Source organism: Hyposmocoma kahamanoa, unplaced genomic scaffold (assembly GCF_003589595.1).
Source record: "Hyposmocoma kahamanoa isolate Upper Pololo Valley unplaced genomic scaffold, ASM358959v1 63, whole genome shotgun sequence".
Classification (NCBI taxonomy): Eukaryota; Metazoa; Arthropoda; class Insecta; order Lepidoptera; family Cosmopterigidae; genus Hyposmocoma; species Hyposmocoma kahamanoa.
The window spans coordinates 15313993-15327261 of NW_020653851.1; the positions used below are offsets into that span (position 1 = coordinate 15313993).

At 37.5% G+C, this 13269-nt stretch overlaps 2 protein-coding genes across 6 annotated transcripts in view; both read right to left on the reverse strand.

The window, feature by feature from the left end:
• LOC113229998 (alpha-catulin) overlaps positions 1-7635 on the reverse strand; it is a 75865-nt gene extending 68230 nt beyond the window's left edge. Inside the window, 5 exon segments of the mRNA XM_026463714.1 lie at positions 4969-5149; positions 6777-6834; positions 6836-6915; positions 6918-7034; positions 7546-7635. Coding sequence (XP_026319499.1) covers positions 4969-5149; positions 6777-6834; positions 6836-6915; positions 6918-7034; positions 7546-7635 — 526 coding nt within the window.
• A 114-nt stretch (positions 7636-7749) lies between these two features.
• Positions 7750-13269, reverse strand: part of LOC113230231 (myosin-IIIb-like) — a 35716-nt gene continuing 30196 nt past the window's right edge. Inside the window, exons 19-23 of one of the 5 annotated variants that reach the window (XM_026464061.1) lie at positions 11028-11206; positions 10238-10324; positions 9828-9926; positions 9731-9739; positions 7750-9224 (exon numbers count right to left, since the gene is read on the reverse strand). In XM_026464061.1, coding sequence (XP_026319846.1) covers positions 8870-9224; positions 9731-9739; positions 9828-9926; positions 10238-10324; positions 11028-11206 — 729 coding nt within the window. In that variant the 3' untranslated portion in view covers positions 7750-8869. The remainder of the gene's footprint in view (positions 9225-9730; positions 9740-9827; positions 9927-10237; positions 10325-11027; positions 11207-13269) is intronic. The other 4 variants (XM_026464065.1, XM_026464063.1, XM_026464062.1 and 1 more) reach the window with 4 other exon arrangements.

A 13269-nucleotide genomic window follows, 5' to 3' on the forward strand; every position in this document is an offset into this window, starting at 1 on the left:
GCAAAGCGTTCTTATATCATACTAAAAAATAGAAGAAAAATTAAAAAGCTTCTAAAAATTTTAGGGAGTTCCTTTGAGCCACCATTAATTATTCTATCTCTGTTGTTTTTATAAAATTAATGGTGCATGTTTTAATTAATCTACCAATGTCGCGGCGGTCCTTTGTTAACGAATTCAGAACTTTTCATCTGTACTTTATTGAAAATGTTGATAGCGTCATCGTAATTCAGTAGGACAGAGACTTAGAGGAATTCCATGACTAGTGGTGTGATGTATGTGGGTTGATAAAGTAGGGTGTACTTTATCATAATGTAATGTATAGGACTTTCAATTTACGTGATATATTTCACGATGGAAATGTTTATGAATAAATGGTAAAACAGAGCAAGGGTGGAATGGCTTTACGAGCGTGCGTGAGGTTTAGAGAAACAATAAAAGTTGAACCAAACCACGAGACGTCGGTAATCACGAAGGTGTTTCCTGACTTCGCTATTTACGAGTGGCCGTGTGGCTCAAGATTTAGAATATTGCACTTGCTACCGACTTCTTGGTTTCTCCAACTTTTCATGTTTGCCTAACTTCATGAGATGAGGGCGAAAGGGCAAAACAGCTGCCTTTTAGGCCCGTCGTAAATAGGACGCGAGTGAAGGCGGCGGCCAAGGCTTCAATATTTACAAAAGGTATGTAAGAAAGTGAAAAGGCATTACGGAATGAATTCCATTAAAATTGTTTTGTTAGAAAACAGAAAATTGTTTTTGAAGATTTACTTAGACTTTCATTAATTTATTCAAATGTTTTATTTGTTAAGACGCTTTATTTTGAAAAGTAAATATTTATATAAACGAAAACAATGAGTGGTATTTAATGTGCCGTAAAATCTAGATAGTTTTCTTAATCCCAAACAAGATTAAGTTCATATTTTACATCATTCGTTATGGAACAGTTCATTTGTCTTGTGTGACAGCACATCCAACAAATTGGCATTGAGCAATGGGAACAGGTAAATGTCGTGAACCGCTGGCACGGAATCCTCCACGAAATAAATCAATAGAAAATAATATGTGACGTAGACAAACGCCTTCGGAGCTATTAAAGACGGGTCACATTTGCCTTGTTTACATGTGTATGTTGCAAAATTTAACACATGATGCATGAGACGGAGTTATTTTACTAGTAAGAACCGTATTTCATATCAACAAAGAAATATACTTAATCCGCAAAGTCACGAAACGCTAGTGAAACATTAAAAGTGGCCTAACTATCGAAGAGCCAAAGAACCGTTTTTCCAATTCGATTTATGGATCTATGTTGATAATGAATTCTACTCACGAAGAAACTGTTTTCGTAAACAAATAGCTAGGAAAGAACAGTGGAAGGTGTTCGGGCTGCGATTCATTAGCCTAGAAGTGTGGAAGTGGCGTAGCCGAAGGTCAGCCTTGACACTTGTAATTTATTAGATTTGTTTCAATCCCGGATAATCTTGTTACGTTCAGAGGGTGGACCCATTCTGCGCTTCACTGATCAGTTTTCGGGGACAAGTCGCAGTAGTTTGTTACAGATGTCTGTCGACAGTAAAACGTGCAGCTGTAAATCTGCTAAAGTACGCACAGCATTGTGTAAGTACCATGACGAATATAATCTGGGGAATTTCTTGCAGCAATTCAAATTTGCACCTGTATTATTTACAAATATACGTATAACTCGGAAATACTTTTTGTCATTTTCAAATATTTACAAATGTTATGTAAGTTACTTTAAACGCACGTGTCTGTATTTTAGTTCTGTTTCACAAGTTTATCTATAGTCTGGCAGGTAAATAAATTATATCGCATTTATCAAAATTAAGAACATGTTCTGTTATTCATTTTACATTTTAAACTTTTACATTGCGCGAGCTGTCGTCAAAGGAGGTCTCAGGGGAATTTTCAGAGAAGATGAAATCAGTGACAGAAACAAATAATGCTCTCGAAATATCCTTCTATTTGGAATGACATTGAAACAACCGCACGTGTCGCTACGTAGAATACACGGGTAGTAACTCAAAATTCGCACGTACACATTTTTGTCAGCGATCGTCAACTCTACTATATTCTAGTCCTCTTATAACATATGATCTAGACATATAAATTACTCCAAAAATGTTATTAAATATGCTTAGATCTTAATAAATCAGTGCAATGCAGAACAGGACCGAGGACCACTTGGAAATATCCCATTATTTCGCTGTTTTTGACCCTTCAATCACTATCCCAGCGGTCAACCATCTCTAGTTACATAGGCCTGCGTCGTTATCGTGTCTGTAGTCGAGTCGAAAGGTCACGGCGGCGGCTCTTTCGTTTAGGGTCTTTGTAATATTTCAACGAGATTGGGTAAGATTCATTTCAACGCAAGTTCCAGTGACGGCGTGTAATTGATGAACACTCGCTCAGATTTTGAATAGAATCAGTTTTCGTCTAAGTCAGAACATTTTGATTCGCAGACAGGGTTATTATTTGAGTTTTAGATTTCATTAAAGGTTTGATGAGAAGGACAATCTAAAAGGAAATTTAAATTGTGCGTAGACTTTTCAAATGTTTAATTTTCAATTATAGATTGTTATACAAAATACATCAACACGAAAATACCTATTTAAATTATTTTTTGTAAAGATATCCTGGCTGCAAATATTCTAGGAGCAGACAAATACCATTAAAGTGAAACTACAGAGGACTGAGTTTATTATTGTATTTGTAATTTATTAGTCATAAAAATTACCCATAAAAACGGTATAAAAGGAGAGAGATTTATTTCAATATAAAGATTTGATATAATCAGTGCGTGAGCTATTTTAGATAAAACGAAGTAATAATATTATTACAGCTCTACTGTTATTATTCTGGTTTCTAAGAAATTAACGGACTGAATTACATCCTTTTGTTATGTTTCGGTACTACGTAAGAGCCGAGTGAAGTAAGAAATCACTGCCTCTTCCACAATTTAAACTTTTGAGTATAAAATATGTTATTTCTCTAACTCTGCTCAGATACCTAGTAATTGAAGAGTTGTATGAGCAAAGGGGTAGCTAATTCACAAAACAGGGGTGTTTTCAGCACCAATAACGGTACTCGCTGCCATTGTTTGAATCTTTTGTTTGTAGTCATGCTGGATACCGTAATACCGTTCGACCATTAAAATTCGGGTCAGGCCGTTGACACGAATTTATGAGCGCTTTATGAAATGCTAGCCCTGATTTCACGCTAATGTCAAAGTTTTATTGAAGAACATTACCATATAGCAATACTCTAGTAGAGAGACGATTTCAAGTACAGTTACAGGGGAGTGGAAAAACTAAGCTTTAATTTAAAATTTTTAGAACAATTCCAAGTCATGTTTTGTTGTTGTTGCTAAAGAACTTTTTTTGTGACACTTAAGTGACTGGACGAACAAGTAGTGTACCTGATGATAAGCAATACACCTATCCACAACAGTTGCAGTGCCACTCACAGCTTTAAATCGCAAAAATCTAAGGGTTGCTGCCACTGCGGCTGTCACAAAAATCCCATGTGCCTGTAATTTCACCAGCACCCTAACCCCTCAAAACCAGAACGCAGTAATGCTCACATTATTGCTTGGCGGCAAAAATAGGTAAGGTGGGAATACTTCCTTGGACGAACTCTTTTACAAGGAGCTCTACTACTACTGAACTACTGACATAGGGGAAACGAAAAAGACGCGAAGCTTTGTGTTCAGGCCAAACGCTGGTAATTGATTCGTCCAATTTGCGCTCTTCATAAATCTTGATACATAAATGTGAGAATACATTTTATACAGGCTTACATGTATAAAATCCTATTTATGTATGTACTAGGCAATAGGTCATAACTCCGGCGACCCAGGGCGCTTCGACCGACAAAAGGAGGGTCTCGCGTGAAATGTCGCAATAGATGCGAAGTGCGAACTTTAAATTAAAGAGCGAATCAGGAACGATCATTTTGCTTTACCATTTGTTTAATATACTTAATAACGAATTGATTATTGACGACATTAAACTTGTGTGTAGATGTTTTACGTTGTATTTAAACACATACGTAAATATATACATAGCTATTGGTTTGAAAATAATTATTACAATAATTAATTTTATAAAACTCGTGTTACAAAATTTTCCACAACGCAAACGCTGCTTTGATTAAAATTCTTTATATTCAATTAATGTACCAAGATTTTATTTCTGTAAGCTTAATGTGTGTGTAATATATAATATTGAATAAGCTATTGTTGTTTATGAATATTTCGTAACAAATGTTTAAATATTATAAAACGAAGTAAACGGTCTTTTTACAATTTTGCTTTCACACATTTCGATAACAGCGTTTCCGTTAAAGCTATTATAAAGTTTGTACAACACAATAGACGCTCGAATGAGCGCGTCAAAGTTTATCGACGCAAGAGGGAGACATCGTTATTAAGGATTAGACTTGATTAAATATCTACGGAACTGTCTAAGCAGAATGACACATCCGACAAGTACTCTCTCCAAAGTTGCCCGGTTCCTATGTAAATTTATGACCCATCCCGTTCACGAGTTATCCAAACTAGAATAAAAAGCGCTGCAAATGAGCGGTTTAATTAGAATTTCATAACAAAGTTTTAAAGTTTGTTGCACGATTTAGAATTATAAAAACGGTTTTTGAGTGAAACGAATGCAGTGATAAAATACCAAAGTCACTTAAATTTAAACAGCAATTACTTTCAGTAAAGGTATATTAATATTATTTTTTTGTATAAAACGCATTTTTTAAAACGTTTGGTTCATAACTTAGCCCAGCTAGACCAAACAACAGAGAAATAATGATTTAACATTGCATTGCAGTCTCTTATGCCTGTAATTTCACCAGCACCCTTATTACCTTTATTAGGGTGGCAGTACTTCCCCGGACGAACTATTTCACGAGGAGCTTTACTGCTGCTGAGTTATGAGTGACTGACCTGCAGCTCTAGCCTCCTTGCAGGCGATGACCATGCTGTGTCGCACCTCAGGGTTGTCGTCGGCGATGGTCTCCCCGACGGCAACAAAGCGCTCGACGGCGCAGCACACGGCAGCGCCCACGCGCTGCACCGCCGCGCCTCCCGCTGCTGCTTCACCGCGGGTTGCCACCAAACTGCTGATCTGTTGACCAACAAATGTTTTCGATCATATTTACAGAAAAGTTGTGTTACCCGGTTTTTTATACAATTGGTCTATTTTATTTATTACTACTATGATAATTAGGTAGCTATGTACGTCGCAACAAGCCACTAAGATAAGGAAAAGGGGATGAGGTAGTAATGAGCAGCTATCTGCTATCACTAACTGGTTTGGTTAAGCGTGGTGAATGTGGCAAATTTTCTTTATTTTTATAGACTTATCCACTGGCCATATGAGTCTAATTATTATAGTTTGATTTTACTTTTATTTTATGTACCACCTGTGATTCAAATTTTAAATCGAATCATTTATTTGTAAAATAAAATTTTATGAGTAATTATCATTTTGCAAATGCGTGACTTCATTGTCAGTGAAATTGTTTTTACAATTGCACATTACTTTTTGAAATTTTTGACTAGGTAGGTCAATGGTTTCATGTTTACATAATACTAATGTACATGGTGACTGAATTATATTATGCTGTATTTACTCGGGTAGGCCTCTATAGGTCAATATTATATTAAACACTATATAGTAAAACACATTCTATCATCACATATCATCACATATGCTTTCTTATTCTAAAACTATAGTAGAAAGAAGTCAAAATCTCTAAGTTTCCTTACAATTTCCGAATTTTTGTTCTATTTGTGATTGTAGGTACTCATTACAGGACAGTGACCGTTTAATAAAATGAGATAAAATCAAAACTACGTTTCGTCTCAGCGCTTTGACAGCATGTCCGCGTTTAGATGCGTTTTCAAACTTGATTCATGATTGATTTAAGAACGAAGAACTCAGGCCTTGGAGACTAAGTTTGAACAGGACGTGTTGAAAGAGATTTGTAATCAGAATATGGACAGGACTAAATTTTTTTTCTTTTTACTTGATCTGTATTTAAGTTCGAACAATGGAGCACGTTACGTTATTCAGTCTTCGTTAGTTGCGTCCGATTTTTTCAGAAACAGTTTAACAATGAAACTGTAATTTGATATAAGGCTCAATCACGTGTGTTGTTATAAATATAGATAAATGAAAAGTTTAATACAATGTAAAAGAGCATCATTTGCACAAGTCCGACTTGCGTGTATTTTTCAACATATTTTTAAGTTGTACTTTCAGTGGCACTGAGTAGTATTATTGATTTCACTAATAAAAGTTTTCTATATTCGTACGCACTACAAGTAAGACAGATTTTTTTATTACCTCGAGAAACTAACGTAAAACTTTAGATTTTTTAGGAGATGATTTCGTATTAAAATTAAAGAAAAGACCGTTAAGTACTACATTTAGCATCATAAAAATCACTGTTTTACATACAATTTATATTTTAAAACTTTCTAGGGCATGCGAACTAATTCTGTAGAATAAGACCATTTGATGTATCAGAGTAGCTTGAGACGTCGTTGTCGACGGCGGGCGGGTGGCTCCGGCCGGGAAACCGAGCGAGACCGCGCGCCGCGAGTTGCGTCAAGGTCACTCTTGCACGCGAGCTTCTTCACCACCCGTGACTACTTGTTGCGCGTCCTCGAAGCCTTATAGTCGTGATCGCGCTAGCTGCAAACTTCGACGATGTGCTTCTAAGTTTTCGACACAACCAGTGACGTACCTGGGCCTCCTGGCGCGCGAACTCATCGTCATCGGAGAGCGCGTCCATGTCGTAGGAGGGCGCGCGTGACGCGTGAGCGGTGGGCGCGCGCTCGGCGGCGGCGCGCAGTCGGCGGGCGCGCGCACGTGCTCCGTGGCGCTTGAGGGACACTGCGGCGCCGCGCCGCTCTGCCCGCGTCCGCCGCGGCACTGCCGGTCCGCGGCCCTCCGCGCATCGATCCGGGCCTACCCGCCCGCCCCACGTCACACCACCCCTCGACTTCTCCACGTGGCTTAACAACCCTCGCACTTAACGATAACCTCTAAAAAACTTTTTCCGCTCACCTTTAGGACACGTCCAGTATCAAGTGCTCCTAAGGCGATTGAATACAACGACAAAGTAGTTTCGATTAGATGAATCGCAAGTTTGGTAATACCAAAGCAAAGTCCTTTCGAAATTGGCGCCTTCAGAGTTGGCGGGTCTGCGGCGGCGCGGACTTGTGCAACAGATAGCCGACGTGGGCGGGAAATTTTAACAGTAAACGTCATATGACGTGAAATACGGGCTCGAAGACGTGGCACCGACGATTAAAAGAGGTAATGTTCTCAAAATACCAGACAATTTTAGATGGCACATAAAAGCCGAGTTTATAGTCAGTTTTAAAGCACCGACGTCAGCAACGACTGTCAACTCGTAGCGCCGGACTCGTCTCTCGAGCGTGAAATAGTACAACAATCTGGATAACGTGGGTGCGTATAAACAGAAGGGATAGCATGCACACAAAGCATACCTGCTTGATGAGCGGAAGTAGCGTTCTCTCGATGGAGCGCGTTTTTATTTGGGAAAAGTCTACGTGCGGCTGGCCAGCAGCGGCCGCCATGGCTGGCGCGGGCGCGACTGCGCGGCTGCGCGCGCATTCCGCCACCGTGCCACCATTGGCTCCTTCAGTGTCGTCACGTGGAACCGTGGCCCCCGCACACCCTGCCCCAGCCCTCCCAACGTAAACACATCGTCGTTGCGTGTATACTCACGAGATTATAAAACTTGCTTTTACGTAAATAACTCTGTTACTTACCAAATATAATCTTATGTCAAGGAATTTTCAGTGCAGGTTATTAGTGCAACTGGTGAAGTTTGGAAGTGATGATTAATTATGAAAAAAGCCAAAGAGATGCAGTTAATGTCTTTTATATGGGAGTACACAGATTTTTATATGGGAGTACACATGTCAAATTGATTTTGGAGGTATATAATTGTCAATAAGTTAAACCACATCAATGCAATCAACATTTATTTCAATTACAACCATCCACACAACAAACATATAATAAAACTAATAATCAACTTACGAATAATCATTGGCACATTATCACAAAGATTGTCAATGATTTACAATCGATATTCCGTAATGTTTTACTCGAATCTGATCATTAATAATGGCAAAATTCAAAATATAATTTCGCATTGAGATCTACTATTGATAATAAAAGGGCGGAACACAAAATAAGACAAAAATCGGTTGGCTTAGTACAATGGAACAATCATGGCTAAATTCTTAAAAATATAAGAAACTACAATTGTTTCTGAATGTTGAACCTAGGATTTAAGAATAAGACTTTGGTAGTTCCTCTTAACTTAAACAATTATAAGGTGGTAAATATAGCATAAATTTTCAATAAAAATATAGTTTCTTAATGCTAAGTTTATAAGTAAATAAATTAAGAAAATTGAGAAATAAACATCGTTCGTAGATGCGCATTTCCAAGAGAACTGTGCTAGCATGAGTCTAAATTTACCGCGACATTGATATCGATTCGGAAAGGGGAACGGATTCCTACCTGTTGGCTTTATTTATAACACAATCCAATAAACTATTCTTAGATAAGATTAAAATTTCTAAACTTTAAAATTTAAGTGCTATTCCTCTTCCTTGCATTTAGATTTGAGGAGTTTGGTGTACGAGTATGTAGGTGGTTAACAAATATTTTTAATTGTATTTTTTTATTTATGATTAGAACTAGTAGTAGAAATAAATTCAAAGGTACACTTACAATTATGTGCATAGCTAGCACTTAGCACTTTGGACGGATTTCTTACTAATACTACGCAAAAGGCTAGTTATAATAAACACCCATACTAATCTGGGGTCGCCGTTTATTATATAAAGGTTGTTTCGAACTCATGCTGTCTTGAGAACTATCAGACATCCACGGGCTTTGGCCTGAGGTGTTTCTTACTTTTCTCTTTCGAAGACTTTCTGTAGGTCCTAAAGTTGGTCTTAAAAGTTGTTTAAATCTGAAAGGACCTTCCGTGTAGTCGTCGTCCGAGCTAAATACTGGAGTGGCGAGAATTTCTGGAGAGTTTCTAAGAATCTTGCGTAGATCTGATTCCGGGTCGTAAGCAGGGCTATACACGAGGCGAGGACGTGGTTCTTTTTGGGCTTGTCGAACCAATTCATGGATTTTGTTACTGTAAATTGAAATAAAGTAGATCAGTAGAGTCAATAACATTTTTTTAACGCTGTCTATTTTTGAAAAATAATTTCGGATTTCAAATGGCGTATATTTATTTTCTTAAACAAACTAACGCATCGGCCCCTCTAAAGGTCTCATGTTCACTGCTGACGTGTTTCAGATGCAAAAAACAAATACATGCCATTTAAATCCAAAAAATTGTTTCATTTTCTATGTGTAACAATCGCGAAAACCTATAAAAACTCGATTATCTATTTTGTTTCAGAGGCATGTTCCACGAATTGTACGTGTTACGTCTAGATGTCTTCATAGTCTCTGTTCACTACTGTTATATTTCTTCCTTTAAAGGTTTTTTAAATAAAAATTAAGTGACGGGACGAGCAAGTCGTGCGCCTGATGTTAAGCGACACGTCTGTCCATAACAGCTGCAGTACCACAAGTGTACTGGTGTCACAACATTATACTGGCTACTCTACAAGTGACAATTTAAAATATTCATACCCATGTTTTCTGTTATCCAAACGATAAAGCGTGCATCAGAAATGTCAAAGATTAGAATCAAGGCCAGAAGTTGGTATAGTCATTATGAATGTGGTACCTGACAAGGCCTCCACACTGCCGGCTGCAGGGCAGGTTCTGCCAGTTCTGATTGGTCTGGAGGTGGCGGTCCGACTCGTTGTTGCTGTTCCTGTTGTACCTGGTTAGAGATTTGTGATTATGTCCATTTTTATTTGGTTTTGTGATGTTGAAGTTACTACCTTTATAAAAGTTCCTCCCATTACGTATTATAAATAAAGGAACCCAAAGAATAACGCCAGGATCATAGCAAGAGGTATTATTACGTACTTGTGTGTATAAGCAGTATGAAAATGTAACAACTTTAAAATTGGTGAATACATGACACTCTCTAAGATGATCTAGCATAATTTGTCGATGGTTACTCTAAAATCTCTGTACAATAACATAGAATATCTAAATGGATATGTTCACGATGTTAATATTTAATACCTAACAATCCTTGGAGTTTCGAATTCTTTAGACAGCAAAGGTTCGTCCCAAGGCCTCGCAGGGCTCTCGAGAAACTCGGGTGATGGGCTGTTGTTCATAGAAAGCGTGTGAAGAAATAAGGTACATAAATAAATTAGAGGGAATAATACATACCTACATATAACATAATACACGTACATATATATACGTATAACTCGCATAATAATATACTTATGAAATATGATGAAAGTTGGAAGGACAGTAAGTTTAACACAAGTTTCGATAGTAGCGTGCTACGCATTCTTATTTCTCCCGTGTAAACAATCTTTAATTAAACGTTTACTCCAGTTCGATGCTGATAATTAATGGTCTTCACGTAATGCGATTAAGTACGTCCATTAACTTATTGTAATCTATGAACATTTTTAAGTAGTCTTAGTTGTATACAGGTAAATGGATCAAATTTAGTATTCAAAATTGTCGAAAATTTCCATCATAGGTACTTCAGTTTTTCGTAATTTTCAGTCTATTTTCAAGAAGGGGTACCACTTGGTAGATGGTACACTTTGGATAAGCATTTTTATATTTATTTTTATTTGTTTGTACATAGTTATACTGCCCTTATATTCAACTATTTTTTGTGAAAGTACTTTGTTATTATTATTTATACAAACATAGAACAAATACAAAGAAAAATTCTTTCGATCCGATTGGACTCGATCCAGTGTCTGTTGCCTCAATGTGGCTCCCATTCTTACTAACAGAGCTACAATTTTTTGTTTGATTGAGTACAATACAATATAATGTGTACCTGGAGAGCCTGCTAGCATCCTGTTCGACCTGTGACGGCTGTCCCCTGACGATGGCGGGAACCAGCGTGAACCCAGGCGGGGACCGGTACTCAGCCGGCGGCCGTTGTACTTTCGACAGCTCGATGCCTGGCTTATTGCGGCGTAGGTTCTTGTGCACTTCTTGGTTCTTATCGTGTACCTGCAGTGAACAGTGAAAGGAATGTTAATGATTTTATACGTTTTCAGGGCTTTGTTAAGAATATAGTTTCTGCAACACGTTGGACATGTTTACTGCAACCAGCATCGATGATTGTAGACAAGCGTGACGGTCTTATCCTAAAATTTTGATGGAAATACTCATGGGAGTATATATGTAGATATATATCCGGAACTAACAGTTTCGGAATGGTTATATTGTGCCCTCCTTGTTCCTTTTAAATAAATTACTTACTAAATTAATTTTAAGACAAATTGTTACTAAATGATTACTAAGGATGATAAATATTTTTTATACATCACATACGAGTATTTATTTAAACAAACACATACACAACAAACTTATTTTTGAATATTAATTATTTTTGGCTATTTACAGATAACTAATAGAGAATAAAATACCATTGCTCTGAATATTGCCTGAACATAGTATAAAGCTATAATGTTGTCGTTGAACATTGTGTAAGTGGTAACCTAGCTCAATTTTGTACGATATAATTTGTTATAGTCATCGTCAAAAATTTTTAAGCATACGGATATATTTATTGCAAACAGATTCTGCTCTGTTTGGTCTTGTTAGGTTAACATACTATGATGTATAAAATTAAATCAACAGGCTAAGCATGGGCTGGCAACCGCTATACTGCGGTAGCAGCGGTGGTCGGCCGGTGGCGTGGCGTGTTAAAAATGTTACAAACATGAACAAATCAACGACTGTGGGCTACGCTGCGGTTGGGACATACATAATTATGTGTTTTAGGGATTACATTTTTATTGAAATTATTTCTTAGTTTATGACAGTTTTTTCTTCATATACAGCCTGACTTCAGCTAATGGTGGGTGAAGTCAGGTTGTATATGAAGAAAATCCTCCTATAGCTTCCTAATCCTATGGCCTCCAAGCTTCTGTGCGACTCAATCACACTCCTGAACATCTCACTTCCAACTGTTACACTTGGATTTGTGACGTTGGAGATGGTTGCCATAACCTTAGTCTTAGATATATTCATCTTGAGGCCCACCCACATAGAAGCATCATACAGTTGTGGCAGCATACGCTGGAGATCGTTAAAGTTTTCAGTGAAGAGTACTAGGTCGTCTGCAAACCGTAAGTGGACCAGCAACACTCCATTGATGTTAACGCCACATTTTGTCCAATAAAGTGTTTTTACTACGTCTTCTAGGACAGCAGTAAAAAGTTTTGGCGAAGTGATTTCACCCTGCCGTACTCCCCTTTTGATACAGGTATAGGGTTGTTTAGTTCATGCATTCGAACATAGAGTTGCAGATGAGTACAACTCCCGAAGTACATCTATACGAGAGCGTGGAACACGGCTTAATGTTCAACACTGTCGAAAGCTTTTTCAGATTCAACGAAGGCCATGGGAAGGGGTCAGTTGTACTCGTGACACTTCTTCATCAACTGCTTCACCGTGTGGATGTGGTCTATGGTGGAGAAGCCAATTCGAAAGTCGGCTTGTTCGATAGGCTGACATTCATCAACGGAGTTAAGCGATTTGTTATTAATTTTGAAAAAAGTTTGTAAATTTGGGACAATAAAGTAATAGTGTGGTAGTTACTCAATTTGTCAATATCCCCTTTTTCGTGTAAAATTGTGACTAACGCGTTCTTCCATTGTCTTGGCGTTCGTTTCTTGTAAGACTTTTTTTCTTATGGCTCAACAATTTAGCGAAGACATACTAAATGTTGCTGAATTTTATTATATTTTCCTTATGAGTAATTTGTCATGATCATGATATTAATATTACTGAAGATAAACTTAAAGGAAGTTATGACACACAGAGTGAATGATACCTTTCTCTGAAATCTCAGTATTATTGTAATGTATTTTGTTCTATGTTTTTAACACGTAACTACACATAATTACTCCACTACGGTAGCGTATTTAGAAGAAAAGTTGTTAGCAAAAATATATTAATTTGTATTAATTGCTTGCGTTTTATTTTTCATCATTCCGGATTTCAGAGGGAAGTATTTTCAATTGTATGTGTATTACTTGAAATTTAGGTAAATTTTCCTCCAAGTT